General features: G+C 46.1%; 1 protein-coding gene across 2 annotated transcripts in view; it reads left to right on the top strand.

The window, feature by feature from the left end:
• Positions 1 to 374: 374 nt before the first annotated feature.
• Positions 375 to 15,609, top strand: part of FAM234B (family with sequence similarity 234 member B) — a 35,987-nt gene continuing 20,752 nt past the window's right edge. For both annotated transcript variants that reach the window (XM_082635467.1, XM_082635466.1), the window contains exons 1-3: positions 375 to 458; positions 9,268 to 9,666; positions 13,158 to 13,256. In XM_082635467.1, the coding sequence (XP_082491593.1) occupies positions 422 to 458; positions 9,268 to 9,666; positions 13,158 to 13,256 (535 nt within the window). In that variant the 5' untranslated portion in view covers positions 375 to 421. The remainder of the gene's footprint in view (positions 459 to 9,267; positions 9,667 to 13,157; positions 13,257 to 15,609) is intronic.

The raw sequence follows: 15,609 nt of genomic DNA, 5'->3' as shown, positions 1-15,609 counted from the left end.
CTGAAGCTTAGCGATACCGAGTGACTTTCCCAAGATGGCCCAGCGAGTGATGGATGCAGGCAGGATTCAAATCCCGTCTGACTCCAAAGCCCACACGCATTTCACAACCCGGCCCTACTTTACTATCTATTATCTCATTCCATGCTCACTGCAAGCCTTTGCGATGTATTATTTCCCCATTTCACTGAGGAGGAGAGTGAGGCTCCGAGTGACCTGCCCAGTAAGGGGTCTGTCCCCGAGGAGGCTGAGTAAAGCGGAAGGAGTGCTCACGTGGGCGCGGATGCCGCAGCCCGGCCCCTCCTCCCGGCCCCGCCTCGCGGTCCGGCTCCCACCTTTCCAGGTCCTGACCCCGCGCACACCGACTGCGAACTACACTTCCCGGCAGGCCGTGAGGGCGCGCACGCGCACCGGGGCCTCCGCCATGGCGACCGTGCTGTCCAGGGCGCTCAAGCTCCCGGGTAAGTAACCGCAGCCCCGCGACCACCCCGCCCCTGCCAGGCCTGGGGAGATGGGGCGGCGAGACTCCGGGGGCGAAGCCGATCGGGGTCTGGCCCCAACCCGGGCGCAGCTGCCGGCGCGGGGAGGCGAGGCGGTGCAGCCCCCCGCGGGCTGGGGTCCACGCGCCACCAGGGGGCAAATGAGGCGTTCGGCGGTTTGGGGGTCGCCGGCGCTGGGCGAGCCTGGGAAACACGGAGGGAGGGACGCTGGAGGCGCGTGTGGATGGTGGCTCGGCGCTGCGGCGGCGGCGAATGTCAGGGCGCGCGTCGCCACTGTCCTCAGGGCAGGGCGGTGAGGTTAGCATCCTTTCCCGAGCTACGCGAAGGAGGTACCGCAGGGTCTCCAACTCCTTCCGTCTTGGGCTGGACTTGGGCGGGGTCAGGGAGCGGCAGGATGGCGAGTGACCCCTTGGAGCAGCCTCTGCACTTAATGACAACATTGATGCTGCCTTGAGGTAGGTGGGACAGGCATTTCCCCTCCTAAAAAATGAGTTATTTGGCAAATTGACCTGTCCAGGGTCGCACAAGCAGTGTTGGCAAAGCTTGGACTTGAACATGGGGGGGTCTTCTGACTCTAGATACTGGGCTTTTGGTTCCACTTGTTCGGCCTCTGGCTCTCGAGCCTGAGCATTTATGAGGGAAATTATTTGGCACCTGCAAGTTGCACATAATGGATGGAATATTCTTTCAGGAGGCACTCATGGTGATGTCAACTTCCAGAGCTAATTCAGTACTTTGGGCAGCAGCTCCAAGTTTTTTGTTTTTGTTTTTCCTCTTAAACCTCCAGCATGGGACTGTGCTACTAGAAACGTGCTATTTTAATAAAAGTATATTTATTCTGCCCAAATAAATTTTAGACGTTAAGGCTTTAGAAAAATTTATGGTTTAACCTAAATAAGTTTTAAATATTAAGCTATAAACATTTGTTTGTTGGTAACTTAAGATGTTAGTGGGAAAAACAGTTGTTTTCCCAGCTTGGGTAGAAAGTGCTAGTTGGGTTTCTGGCGGACATCCAGCATAAGGCTTCAGGGGGATTACCGGGTCCTGTTTCTCAAGGATTTCCCAGTCTGCTACATTGTGCCACGGATGACACTGGGTTGCTATGAATTTGGTATGAATTTTCATTTCTGTTCCCAGATTTCATGACCTCAGACACCTTTTTTTTTTTTTTTCCACATGTGCTCATTAGAACATCGGAAGGAACACTGATAATATCTCGCTTGGAATGTGTATGTAACATTGGAATGGAATGGGGGACATGTCCCTCTGCCTGCAGGATTAACTTTGAAGAGAGTAGCCTTGTGTATCCTTAGTGTAGGATGATATCCTCCCAAGGGGTAATGGGATGTCAGACATATTTAGCTTTATTTCTTGTTTTCTTTTAGATTCCTTGCCCGCCTGCTTCCCCTCCAGCATAGGTAATTGTCATTCTCAAAGACTGGGAATGCAGACAGAATCCTGCTTTCGAAACTCTTGAGCTCTTTTGCATGCGGAGGCTTTGGTATGATTACTCCTGGAGTATTCAGTTGCAGTAACTTGGTCAGCCGACAGGGTAGGGGAAGCACAGTCTGGTCGTTGGGCCTGAGTTTTGGTGGCAGCAAGGCCCTGAGCACTCAGAAGCGTTTGATACTTTTAGGCCCAGGTACAAAGGCCATATGTTCTTTTATGTGATGTGGGTTTTTTTTGTATTTTGCTTGTGCTTTTGCTTTTCTCCCTCTTGCCCTTTTCTCCCCTCCACCCCAAATACAATTTTTAGGTAGAAGTTGCTTTCTTATAGCTCTTTTTGGATCCCCTGTAATTGGGTCTGTGAAGCTACGGTCCTGTTTGGGCTACTGTGTCATGTTACCTTCGTTAACATTCTCACTATTTTTTTTTTAATTGAGTATCATTGACATATAACATTATACTAGTTTCAGGTATACAGCCTCATGATTTGATATTTGTAGATATTGCAGAATGATCACCACAATGACATCCTCACTATTTTTACGTGTAGGGAAGCAGAGTAGAATGGTGGTGAAGAGCATGCAACAGACTTGGGTTAAATCCACTCTTATCAGATTAGTTACTTATTCTCTTTAACCTTTAGTTTCTTCATATGTAATAATGTTATTGTGGAACATTCACTGTATGCCACACAGTAGGGTTATTTGGCATAGTAAAAGAGATGGATGTCCTTAAGAAGTTTGTTGACATTTGACATGTGTTAAGTATTCAGTAAGTGTTAATTAACCATTCTTATCTTCGTCATTAGCACCATGATCTTTACAAATGTGTCACCTTGAGGAAGACCTGATGTAATGTGCATATGACAGATGTCCATCAACCTGGTGAAGAAAGAAAAGTTGCTGGGGACGTATTTCAGTCTCGTAGCCTTTCACCAAGCTCAAGATGGAAAGATGTTTGGTCCACATGCATAGAATGAGGTTAATTAGTAACAGAAGGGCAGTGTGACAGTCATAAAGCAGGGGGTGGGGTAACTTATCTCTTAAGAATATATATTTTTAGTCCATTTAAAAGTTTAACGGTCAGGGCTTCCCTGGTGGCGCAGTGGCTGAGAGTCCGCCTGCCGATGCAGGGGATGTGAGTTCGTGCCCCGGTCCGGGAGGATCCCACGTGCCGCGGAGCGACTGGGTCCGTGAGCCATGGCCGCTGAGCCTGCGCGTCTGGAGACTGTGCTCCGCAACGGGAGAGGCCACAACAGGGAGAGGCCCGCGTACCGCAAAAAAAAAAAAAAAAAGTTTAAAGGTCAAACACTGAAGGGAGTATAAGAGCATAATGTTATTGTAATGGTTTGTTTCATTATATGTAACTTGGAAAGATTATGTGCCCTGGATAAACTAATTCATGATGCGAATGATTTACCTTTAGTTGCAGTAGAGTGTATAGGATAGTCTATGTAAAGTGTAGTGTCTTGGAATAGTATATATTATAGTATGTTTTCCTGAAAACACTTGGGGGTGGTACAGTTGCATGTCTTTCCTACTGATGTTTTCCTCTATCCCATTTTGGGAATGCTATTTACCTAGTAACCCCAGTCTTCCTATAAGGAAAAGTGACAACCGTGGAAAGCTCATTTACGTTGATTTATTCTGAAATCAGTGTCCTCTCTTTATTCTTTGAAAACCTTTCATTGACTAAAAATGTGAGTGGTAGCTGAAATCAGCAGACGAGAGGGTGGGAAAGTTGAAGCAAGGATTTGGTGTCTACTCCTCAGCCTGAATATAATTTTAGGCAAGTCAGCGTACCGTATACCTCTTTTTCTGTGAATAGACAGAAAAAAAAATATTTACTTAGGACTTCTCTTATTAAAACTTGCAGTCTAATAATTAAGCTGAGGCTTGTCTTTGCAGTTTCTGGAAAAATATATATTAATAGTGTTAAAGTCAATATTTATCTTCCTCTGTAATTTGGGCACGAACATGTAGCAATCTTCTGTGATCCCTTAAAGAAAGCCTCTGCGTTCTTGCATGCTTGCCTTTGTACTTCAGAAGTGTCGTGTGTGGGTCAGTTCTTGGACTTTGTGGCCCCCTCTTCTTTCTCTGAGGATTTTTCTGTTTTGCCACAGTGTCGTTTAGAAACGTATGTTACTGTGGAGAAGGCAGCCTGATTTTTGTCCCATCATTAGTGACTTGATTCTTTTTCCCTTGGCCTGCCTGCTCATATGATTCCGTCTTTGTCCTTGAAGTTCAGTGCCTTTACTAGGATATGTTTCAATATTGATTATTCTGTATCAGTTTTTCTTGGGACTCCGTGGACCCCTTATTCTGCAATTTTAGGTCTTGCTTTACTGCAGAACCTTTTTGGTATATCTTTTAAATGTCATTTTTGGTTCCATTTTCTTTTCTGTTCTCTTCTTTAGTTATGCATATATTGGATCACTTTTGTTCTTTATATCTATCCCTTTCTCTCTAGTCCTTTTTTTTTTTTTTTTTTTTTTTGTATTACGTGGGCTTCTCACTGCTGTGGCCTCTCCCGTTGCGGAGCACAGGCTCCGGACGTGCAGGCCCAGCAGCCATGGCTCACGGGCCTAGCCACTCCGCAGAATGTGGGATCCTCCCAGACCGGGGCACGAACCCGTGTCCCCTGCATCGGCAGGCGGACTCTCAACCACTGTGCCACCAGGGAAGCCCCCTCTCTCTAGTCCTTTTAAAAGCTTTGATCTTTCCCATGGGAAGCACAGAGATAGTTAGTCCCGGCTTCAGGCCAGACTGCCTGGGTTTGAATCCTTGTACTATCACTTACTTGCTATTTAACTATGGGCCAGGTACTTAAACTTCCAAACCTCAGTTTCCTCATCTTTAAAATGGAGATAGTACTGTGTCTACCTTTAAGAGTTGCTATGAAGATTTACTGAGCTAAGACAGTAAAAGGGTTTGGAAGAGAGCATAGTAAGTGCTCAAAACTGCCAGCCACTGTTGTTATTTCCATTTCATCCTGCTTGATTTTCACAGTCTATTCTTTAAGTCTCTGACGCTGTTTTTAGCCATGTCGGTTCTTTTTGCTGATCCCAGTAAGGATATCCTTTCTAAAATTGTTTTTTAAAATATTTATTTATTTATTTAGACTCTGCCACGTCTTAGTTGCGGCACACGGGACTTCGCTGTGGCACGCACGTGGGATAGAGTTCCCCGACCAGGGATTGAACCCGGGCCCCCTGCATTGGGAGCGCGGAGTCTTACCCACTGGACCACTAGGGAAGTCCCTAAAATTGCTTTATTTTCTTCCATCGTTTTCCTGAGCTCTCCTTGTTTACTTTTCACCTTCTCTATTGCATTGTCATTTCTTCTTAGAACTACTATGTTTTTCTTATGAGCCCTTATTTCAGAGAAGACTATTTCTTGAATTTCTTGGATCCCAGGGGGAAGTATAGGTTCATTACCTCTTCCGTTTCGTGGTATAATTTGTCCAGCATTCATTCTGTAGCCGGTTTCGTTCACTAGGTTTTGCTGTAACTTCTTTCTTAGGTATTTGTAGAACTTTGCAGTAGCTTATGGACCAAGTACTAGCGATGGCTCCTTTCTGATTTCTCTTCATGTCTAAATGGGTGGCTCTTTTACAGCCAGCCATTGGCTGACCCGTGGGCAGAAGCTGAGGGAGCTGGGGCAACTGGAGGCTGGAACCTAATTTAGGCTGTCAACTCAGATCCCTTTCCCGTCGGTGCTCTTCCTTTGCAGATGTTTCTCTCCTGGCTGGCGTTCGTCACAGGGCCTTAGAGTGCTGACTTAGTGTTTACTTCTCTTTGCTTCTTGTACCAGTTATCAATTTATTGCCCCTGAGCTGCACATTCAGTTTTGTTGCCTGATCTGTGAAAGTGGATCTGGACCCTTTAAATACCAAGTTTGTCCTTCCCGGGATACAGTCTCCCCATCCTAGGATACCTTTTGGATTTCTCTTCCCATATTTATATTTACTCTCCTATCACTGTCTAATAATTCTTTATATGAAACTGCCCTCTTTGAATGACTGTCTGCTTTCTGTCTCCCTGTTGGACCCACACTGTCCAAAAAATCCTCCTCTCGAGAACTGACAGTGCTCCAGCGCTTTTTCTAACCTGCCGTGCTGCCAGCCTGCTTCTCATAGAGACAGAAGCTTGTGCTTTTTCTCCTTCAGTCTTAACCTCGCTTTGACTCTGTGGTGTTGAATGGGGCTCATTGGTGCTTCTGGGACCCCAAACTTTGTCTTTCTGAGCAAGAGATTATTTGGTTTGGCTTCATATCCGTGGAACAAGGGAAGCAGCATAACTGATTGGTTAGGACTGTGGACTCTAATCAAATTGCCTGAGGTTGAATCCCGGCTTTTCTTGTTAATTCTGTGATCTTAGGCAACTTACCTCTCTATATTTTCATCTTTTTGATGAAAATGGGAATAATAATAATACCTACCTCTTAGAGTTGTTGTGGGGATTAAATGAGCTAATCCCTGTAAATGCTTGGACCCGTGCCTGGCATAGTAGCTCTCAGTACATTTGCAGTTGTCATCCGCGTCATCACCATTATTAATTCTGTGAACTCTGCTCATTGCTGGAGACTTGAAATGTATGTCCCTATTCTTACTGTACTTACTCAGTTGGATACAAGTTTCACTGCCTTTGGCAACGGTTTTTCATAAATTCTAGTTTGGGAATGTGGCTGTTTCCCTTTTTCTTTTTTTCATCCCCCTAATTTTATTTTTTTTTATCCCCCCGCCCCCTGGTTTTAGGAAGAGACAGACAGAAAGGCCTTCCTTTGCCATCATTAACTAGAAGCACATAATTTTGTTAGAGGGGTCAGTTCAACAGTGGCTTTGTTTTTCAAAGAATGACAAAGTGAGAGAGTGGCATGGACATATATACACTACCAAATGTAAAATAGATAGCTAGTGGGAAGCAGCCGCATAGCACAGGGAGATAGCTCAGTGGTTTGTGACCACCTAGAGGGGTGGGATAGGGAGGGTGGGAGGGAGGGAGACGCAAGAGGGAAGAGATATGGGAACATATGTATATGTATAACTGATTCACTTTGTTATAAAGCAGAAACTAACACACCATTGTAAAGCAATTATACCCCAATAAAGATGTTAAAGAAAAAGAAAGAAAAGAAGAATGCTTGCAATTTATTTTTATAGATTTATTCAAGAATTTACAGATTTCTGCAGCGTGTGCAGTCGAGCTTTCTTCCTGCCTGTGATAGTATATCATATAATAAAAGTGCATTTCCTTTAAACCGTTTTGTTCGCCAGTATTTCATTCATGATTTCACTTTGGCAAAGGGGCTGTTGTAGGCTGTGTTTGTTGCAGGGTGGAAACTGACTAGCAAGATTGACTAGCAAGACTGAATTCAGTAAGTGTCGATGCTGAATTTTTCACTAAAAATTGTGCAATTATAGGACAGCTTGAGTGTGTGTAGAAAGTGCGTGGGAGCTTTAGTTCAGTCAGTTGTGTGATGGGGCTACCAAGGAAGCTGGCCTGATCCTAGGTTACAGGAATTGAACTGTAGTGTCCTCTCTGACTAGGGAGGACGCCGTGCTGCTCTTCTCTGCCCTGGTCACACTGCACCCTGGGGACTGTATTCACGTCTGGGAACCATCTTTTTTTTTTTTTTTTTTTTCCTGTACGTGGGCCTCTCACTGCTGTGGCCTCTCCCGTTGCAGAGCACAGGCTCCGGACGCGCAGGCTCAGCGGGCATGGCTCACAGGCCCAGCCGCTCCACGGCATGTGGGATCTTCCCAGACTGGGGCACGAACCTGTGTCCCCTGCATCGGCAGGCGGACTCTCAACCACTGCACCATCAGGGAAACCCCTATATGTCTTCTTAGCAAAGGATTTAACAATAGAGTTTACATTAGTGATAGCTTACCAGGTAATTTCCAAAACCAGAAACTTTTTCTTGGTTTTTATTTGGCTATAGCCTAAAATAAAGGCATAAACTCATCTAGTCGCTGGCTGCAAGGGCCAGGGGTGGCTCAGGAAGAGGTGGGCTTAAGCCTCCCGTAATGTCCGCCTCTTGCCACCCCTGCAAAGATATGGTCTAAGTCAAACCATGGTGCTTATTGTGTAAACCAGCCTCAAGACAAGTCCTCCACCTCCTTGTGCCGCCGGATCCCAGTCCTCTCGGCATGCAGGCTCAGAATAGCAATTTTAAGATAACCACTGTTTACTGAAACATGTACTGAAAGGGCGATAGACTTGCAGGAAGTAAGTTTTTGGTAAGACATCTCCAGATGACTTTCAGCATTTGACTTTCTATGTGGTTTCCATAGCGACAACAGGGAAGCCACACATATTGGCCTGTGAGGAGCCATGTACAGAGAACAGTTGTTCTAAAGGTTTAGTGGAGGGAATTACCTGGTGGTCCAGTGGTTAAGACTTCGCCTTCCAATGCAGGGGGTGTGGATTCAATCCTTGATCAGGGAGCTAAGATCCCACATGCCTGGGGGTCAAAAAACGGAAACATAAAACAGAAACAATATTGTAACAAATCAATAAAGACTTTAAAGAGGGACTTCCCTGGTGGCGCAGTGGTTGGGAGTCTGCCTGCCAATGCAGGGGGCACGGGTTGGAACTCTGGTCCGGGAAGATCCCATGTGCGATGGAGCAACTAAGCCCGTGCGCCACAACTACTGAGCCTGCACTCTAGAGCCCGTGAGCCACAGTTACTGAGCCTACGTGCCACAACTACTGAAGCCCGCATGCTTAGAACCTGTTGTCTGCAACAAGAGAAGCCACCGCAATGAGAAGCCCGCGCACTGCAGCGAAGAGTAGTCCCTGCTCACCACAACTAGAGAAAGCCCATGTGCAACAATGAAGACCCAATGCAGCCAAAAATAAATAAATTCATTCATTTAAAAAACTGTTAAAAAAAAGTTTAGAGGAGTCGCAGGAAAGATCGGCATATCACCAATCTAAGGTAATCGAAGGAAATATGCACATCAGGTGTATGGAAGAGCTTTGATCTTTTTCGTTAGTGAGAGTCACACAAATTAAGAGAGGGCTTTTTAAAAAAAAACAGCTAAAATGTATTTGAAATTTGCTACTTTCTCTGTTTCTTTTCCAATGTTCTTAAGCTCATGAAAGCAATAATTCTAGAGCACTGATTTTCTTTTTTTCCCCCATTCTTTCCCCCTTTTCGCTGGAATCTATTTTATAGACGGCTCCAAGGTTCAGGCTTGTCAACGTAGATTTGTTCTGTTCTGTTCTGTGTGTTCTCCTAGGTGTTTACTGTTGCTGTGGGTTTGCCGAAGGTCCCTCCTTCCAGGTTCTCCTTGACCGGCTGGCTTTCTGTGTTTTCAGGGAAGAAGAGCCCGGACTTGGGGGAGTATGACCCCCTCACGCAGGCCGACAGCGATGAGAGTGAAGATGATCTCGTACTTAATCTGCAGCAGAAGAACGGAGGGGTCAAGAACGGGAAAAGTCCGCTGGGAGAAGCACCAGAGCCCGACTCGGATGCTGAGGTCACAGGGGCTGGGAAGCCCCATCTCTCGGAGGTCACCACAGAGGGGTACCCCTTGGAGCCCCTGGGGGGCCTGGAGCAGAAGGCGGCCTCCTCCATCGTGTCCTACATGCGCACATCCGTCTTTCTGCTGATGCTGGTGATCTCCATGGTCCTGGTGCTCGTGTGTGCCTTCCTGATCCCCTGTCCCCCCCGAGACCTGCACAGCACGTGGAGCCGCCACTTGGGTCCCCAAGGAGGTGAGCTGCGGGATTTTTAGCTCTAAGTCTGTAAAACTTCATGATTGCATGTCATTCCGGCAAGCTTCTGATTATGTTGAAAATTTCCTCCAAGTCTTTACAGATTAACGTGTGTGTCATCTAGCATTTCTCCTCCTGTGTGTGGAGGTGGTTAGGAGGTTAGGATTTGAAATGAGACAGAAAGATGGATCTGTATGGCTCCAAAAACTTGGGAGGATCGCTGCGCTGTGTGTCTCTGGGGAAGGTCTTAATTGGGCTCAGGGAGGAGAGAACCCTGGTTTGCTGAGTCCTGCTGTGCAGCCGAGGCTACATCAAGGGAGAGCAAAGCTGTGGGAAGGGCGGTTTACAGAGAAAAGTGAAGCTCCAATCCTGGCCAGGCCAGAGGCCACAGCTCCTGTAGGGCCCTTGGGGTTTTGTTGATTGTAGAAGCCTGATCTAAATTGAATTTTCAAATAATTTCTTTTTATTTTTTATCGAAGTATAGTTGATTTACAGTGTTGTGTTAGTTTCTGGTGTACAGCAAAGTGATTCAGTTCTGTACACATCTTCTTTTTCATATTCTTTTCCACTATGGAAAAGATTTATTACAGGATATTGAATATAGGTCCCTGTGCTAGACAGTGGGACCTTGTTGTTTATCAAATAATTTCTTTTCAAGGAAAAGAGAGTTGCTTCCTTGCTGCAACTTTTCTTTCTTGCTCCTAACGGTTGGGATGGTGCTACCCAAGTCATTTTGGCTATTTTGTCTCATTTTGGAGCAGGTTTCTTTATTTTTTATTATTATTCTTTTTATTGAATGAAAGAGTCTTTAAATTTTACCGTGCTTTCCAATTTTCAAAAGTTTCACACACGTAATTTCTTGTAAACCCTTTTTTTTAAATCCCCTACCCCTACATTGCCCCTCCTCCTTCCCTCTCCCCACTGGTAACCACTAGTTTGTTCTCTGTATCTGTGAGCCTGCTTCTTTTTGTTATATTCAGTAGTATGTTGTACTTTTGAGATTCCACATATAAGTGATGTACAGTATTTGTCTTTCTCTGTCTGAGTTAGTTCACTTCGGATAACACCCTCCAAATCCATCCATGTTGCTGCAAATGGCAAAATTTCTTTCTTTTTTATGGCTGAGTAATATTCCACTGTATATGTGTACTGTATCTTCTTTATCCATTCATCTGTTGATGGACATGTAGGTTGTGGAGCAGGTTTCTTTAAAACAGCTTGCTCTGGGTCAAGATAGGGGATCTCATCTAACTGTCGGTGCTGCATGGTCCTGTCCCTCGAAAACTGCACCAGGCTGAAGGGGCTCAGAACACACCAGCCCACCGTGGTGCTTTGGTGTATTGACTATTTTGAGTTAAAGGCATTTGACCAATAGCAGGTGCAAGAGGGCCACTCTGACCTTCGATTCTTCCTGAAAGCAGGAGATGAAACTCCCAGGTGAAAGATGCCCTCCCTATTCCAGGAGGAAAGAACACTGTTATCACCAGAGACAGGGGGTTGAGGCAGAGAGACATTTGTACAAACAGACCTTGTTAGAATAACTCTCATCTTCCTGTAGTTCCCTCATACATTTTAGTTACTTTTCCAGTCTCCACTCTTCGTGCTATGCGGGATATAAACACTGCGGCCTAGCCACTTCTTTGGGTCTTCATTTAACTGTGGGAACTCCCATGCACATGCACAATTTTATTAAATAAAGTTTGAGTGCTTTTCCCTTGTTCATCTGTCTTATGTCAGTCTCAGCTAGAAACCTTAAGAAGGCAGAGGAAAAATTTTCCCTTCCCTACAGTATGCCCACACCCCTGCATCATCTTGATCTAGAAACATTTTCTCTCTGACCCTTCTCTGATCCCAGCTGAATTAGCTTCTGATGAGTTCTTTGTTCTCATCTTTACTTTCTCTTAAGGCAGAACTGGGTGGATATGTCTTACGATATGTTCCTACACATAGAATGTCTCTCCCTCTCTTCCTTCCTTTTTTGTGTTTTCTAAGTTAGCTCTTGTAATATTTACATACAGCGTAAAGACTAGTAATGAATTCTTGGTGTATCCACCACCGAGTTTGAGAAATAAGACCTTGTAAAGATCTTTGCAATTCCCCATGTGTCGCTACTCACCGTATCTCCCTCTCGCTGCCAGAGGGTTCTCCTCTCCTGAGTTTTGTGTCGTTATTCCTTTACTTGTGTTTAAAGTTTTACCACATAGATATGCATCTCTAAATGATATATTCTTTAATTTTGCCTGTTTTTGAATTTCATATAAATATTGATATAATCATGTAGTTGTCTGTGACTTGCTTTTTTGTTCAGCATATTTAAATAATATGTCTGAGGCTTATCCGTATCAATGTACTGTCACTGGAGTTTATTTTCACCACTAACTTTCCATGGTATGAATGTCCTATGATTTATCGATCCACTTTACTGTCGATGAGCATTTAGGTGACTTCTGTTTTCTAAAAAACAAGTAATGCCACTAAGAAGATTCTTGTGCATGTTTCCTGTTGGAGTGTGTAAGGATTTCTCTAGGGCATAAACCTGGGGGTGAAATGGCTGGGTTACAGGGTATGTGCACGTCCAGCCCTAGGAGTTTCTGTTCAATTATTTTCTGTGGTGGTTGTACCAGTTTACACTTCCACTAGCCACGTGTGAGTTCTCTCCAAATTTGGCAAGCATCCTCTGACTCCACACTGTTTGGAGGTGTGTGGGGGCATGACACTACCTACCTTGTCACTGCCGGGTGGAGATGGAGGTCCAGGCTCCCATCAGGCCTCTGCTGACACCAGGGCTGGGCGGCTGCCCCGTTTATGCTTGGTGGAGATAGAACCATAGGCTTCCCTCATGTGTGGAAGCCTGAGTGCTGCTAGGTGGGGATGGGAGTCCAGCCTCCCCACCCGGCCTTCTCTGACCTGACCCTGGTGGGGTGAGGGGGACCTTGTTACAGCCCGGCAAGGGTTTCCTCTTGGCCTTTGCTATGGGGCTGTCTGGGACCACAGTTTTATCTGTGGCGTTTGGTTGGACTAGAGCAGTTCTTGTGGAAAACTTTTCTGTCTTGCTAGGCTGTGCCTTTCCTGTCCTTTGGCTGGGGACCAGCTCTTCTGGGGCCTTCTGTGTGTCCCTGTTGTCTGGGTTGCCAGCTTCTGCAGCACCCTGTCTGGGATATGAGGCCAAAGAAAACCCAGGGGAGCCACCAGCTTGTCCTTCCTTGGGTCTCGCCATCCCCAGCCGGTCTGCCTTCTCTCTGCCTTCCAGAGTCTTCTCATGTTGGTTTTATGTTTAATGCCCAGGGATTCTAGCTGTCCTTGCACAGGCAGAAGTGGGTATCTTAGCTAGGACCCAGAAGTCTGCCTGGTTTTTATGGAGTGGGTCTGTGTATCTTATCTAGGACCCAGAAGTCTGCCTGGTTTTTATGGATCATTCCCTTTCCAGCCTGGAGCAGGGGGCTGGTCTGTGTAACTTGCTGCGGACCCTGTGTTTCTCATGTGTCCATCAGGTGGGGACCTGTCTCCACTGGACCTGGCGGACGTGAACGGAGACGGCCTGCGTGACGTGCTTCTCTCCTTCGTGACGTCAGGGAACGGGAGCACCGCTGGTAAGAGGGTGTCTTGGGAGGCCTCGGCGGGAGAAGCTGGTTGACTGGAGGGTGTGAGCTCAGAGGATGCACTGGGGCTGCCTCCTGAGCGGGCTGCAGTGAGGAGAAAGCCCTCGGGGACCCGGCACACACGATGGGCCTCGTCGGGAGGCTCCTGCATGTCCATAACGCCTGGTTCAGGGAATCACAGAGCACGAGAGCTGGAGGGCGCCCCGGTCCAGGGACCAACCTGAGACCCAGGGAGGAGGTTCCTTGGCCGCACGCCTGCCCTGAACAGCACCAGCACTTAGGTTGCTTGAGTTTTCTCTGAGTCGGTTCTCCCTGGCCTCTTAGATGATGATAAACATAGACTCTATTTACCTTCCCCTCCCTGGCAGAAAGCTTTTGCTCACGTTCTAACATATCTTTATACACATACCTCTTGGCTGGGTGTTTTCCTTTGACTCCGTCTGTTTGCTCTTCCATCTCCGCTCTCCATCCTGCTCCCTGCGGGACGGGAGGCTGACCCATACGCATCACGTCAGGTCCCAGGCCTGCAGACTTCCACTGGGTTTGGCCAATGGGGAGCACAGGCCAGAAGCTGGAGGAGAGGAAGAGAGTGACCAGAGGGTATTTATTCCCCTGGCTCCCCTCTGCCCGGGCCACCTCAGGCTGGCTACATCCTTGATCAGAGGTCACAGCCTCTCTCAAGGTGGTCCTCTTACAGGACTTTCTTTTTCTGGTTTCCAGGAAATGCTTCCTCCCCCTGTCTCTTTGGGCCTGGGCGTGGCAACAGTTCTGAGGGGCTGTACTGTCTCTTGTGGTTTCCCTACACCTCGACCACATCTTTGTAAACAGTCTCTTTATTAAACCTCCACAGCTTACCCTAATTGAGTGAGCTGGGGTTTTTTGGGACCCCAGCCGATACATGTCAACTGCAAAAAAAAACAGTTGCATTTTCATTATAGGTACATGGGGGCTTTGGGTTTGTCCTTCAGCCTCCATGTAAGTGCATTCGAACTGAAGTCTGTAAACTGATACAGGAACTCTGGTTTGAGGCTGAGGATGGCCTACCAACTGTTTTTTAATCATTCAGGCCTTGGAATAAACATTTAGGTATGTTATAGAGAATTCTAGGCTGCATGCCTCTCTGACGTGATTAGAAATACCTTTCTGGGGCTTGTGCAATATGCAGAAGCAATTTGGGCATAGATTTGTTTATGGGAAGAACCTCCAGCCTAGAAATTGACTTTTATATGATTCAACCTTAATTATGTTTTTTTTCTGCCTAGGACTCATTAGCCTTTGAAGTAAAAATTTCCCCTGTCCACTTTTAGAGATTTTTTTTCAGTCATTTGGTATTTTACATGGTTTGCTACATATCAGGACTCAGGATGGCAAGGCCATGAGTTTGGACACAATATGGACCAGCCTGATTTGGTTATAGATTATAAAAATAATAATAGCGCTAACTAACTGTACTAACATGGTACTTTGTATGTGCTATGCACTGTTGTAAGTACATAACATATTATGAATGAATTTATCCCTCAATGTACCTATAATGTGGACTAATACTATTATCCCCTTTTGCAGTTGGGGAAACTAAGGGATAGTGAGGTTAAGGAACTTGATCAGTCTCACAGCTGGTAGCGGTAGAGCTGGGATCCAAATGGTATAGCCGGTAGACTCTGGAGTTCCTGCCCTTGACCCTTGTGTGAAATTGCTGTGCCCATAGCCCCAGCCAGTGGGTCCAAAGATCTGTGCCACTGAACATGAGGATTGTGTTTCTTATTTGTTCATTTGTTCATTCATCCAACAACCTGCTGTGCACCTTACATAGAGCTGCACTGGTTCTTTTGAGCTAAACCAGAGGAGTGTGGTCTCTGCCTCAAGGAGTCGTGGCGTGAAGGGAAAGGGATGACCCGTCACCACCGGGAAAAAGACGAGTCACGCAGTTGATGTGGAGTCGATAGGGTCATGAAGGAGGAAGGACAGCACAGTCTATTAATCAGAACATCCCTGGGAAGTCCGGGGGGTAACATACATCGCTGAGATTTGTCATGTAAACCGCTGCTTCTGGCAACAAGGTCTGAAAGGGCAAACCAGTTTGTCACTTGTTTTTAGGTTGTATGTTTAATTAGCAGTTCTGAGGAATAGGTACAATGAAGCTCTAAAACCTACATGTCCTTATCCTTATTAGCTGTTGCTAGAAGTGAAAAGCGGAGGTGTGTGAGGTGGGCTGTATCCCTATCCTGATAGTGAATGTGAAACTGGCAAGAGAGAAAGTTATTATTCTGATAGGTTAATTGAGTGACATAAAGGATTGTTTGTTAAAGAGGTGAGCTGCTCGGATCCTTTGCCAGCTAGGTAT

The sequence above is a fragment of the Mesoplodon mirus genome (assembly GCF_964341445.2).
Source record: "Mesoplodon mirus genome assembly, chromosome: 11".
In the NCBI taxonomy this organism is placed as follows: domain Eukaryota; kingdom Metazoa; phylum Chordata; class Mammalia; order Artiodactyla; family Ziphiidae; genus Mesoplodon; species Mesoplodon mirus.
Note: the sequence above shows the minus strand (reverse complement) of the source record. Positions and strands in the feature narration are given on the sequence as shown.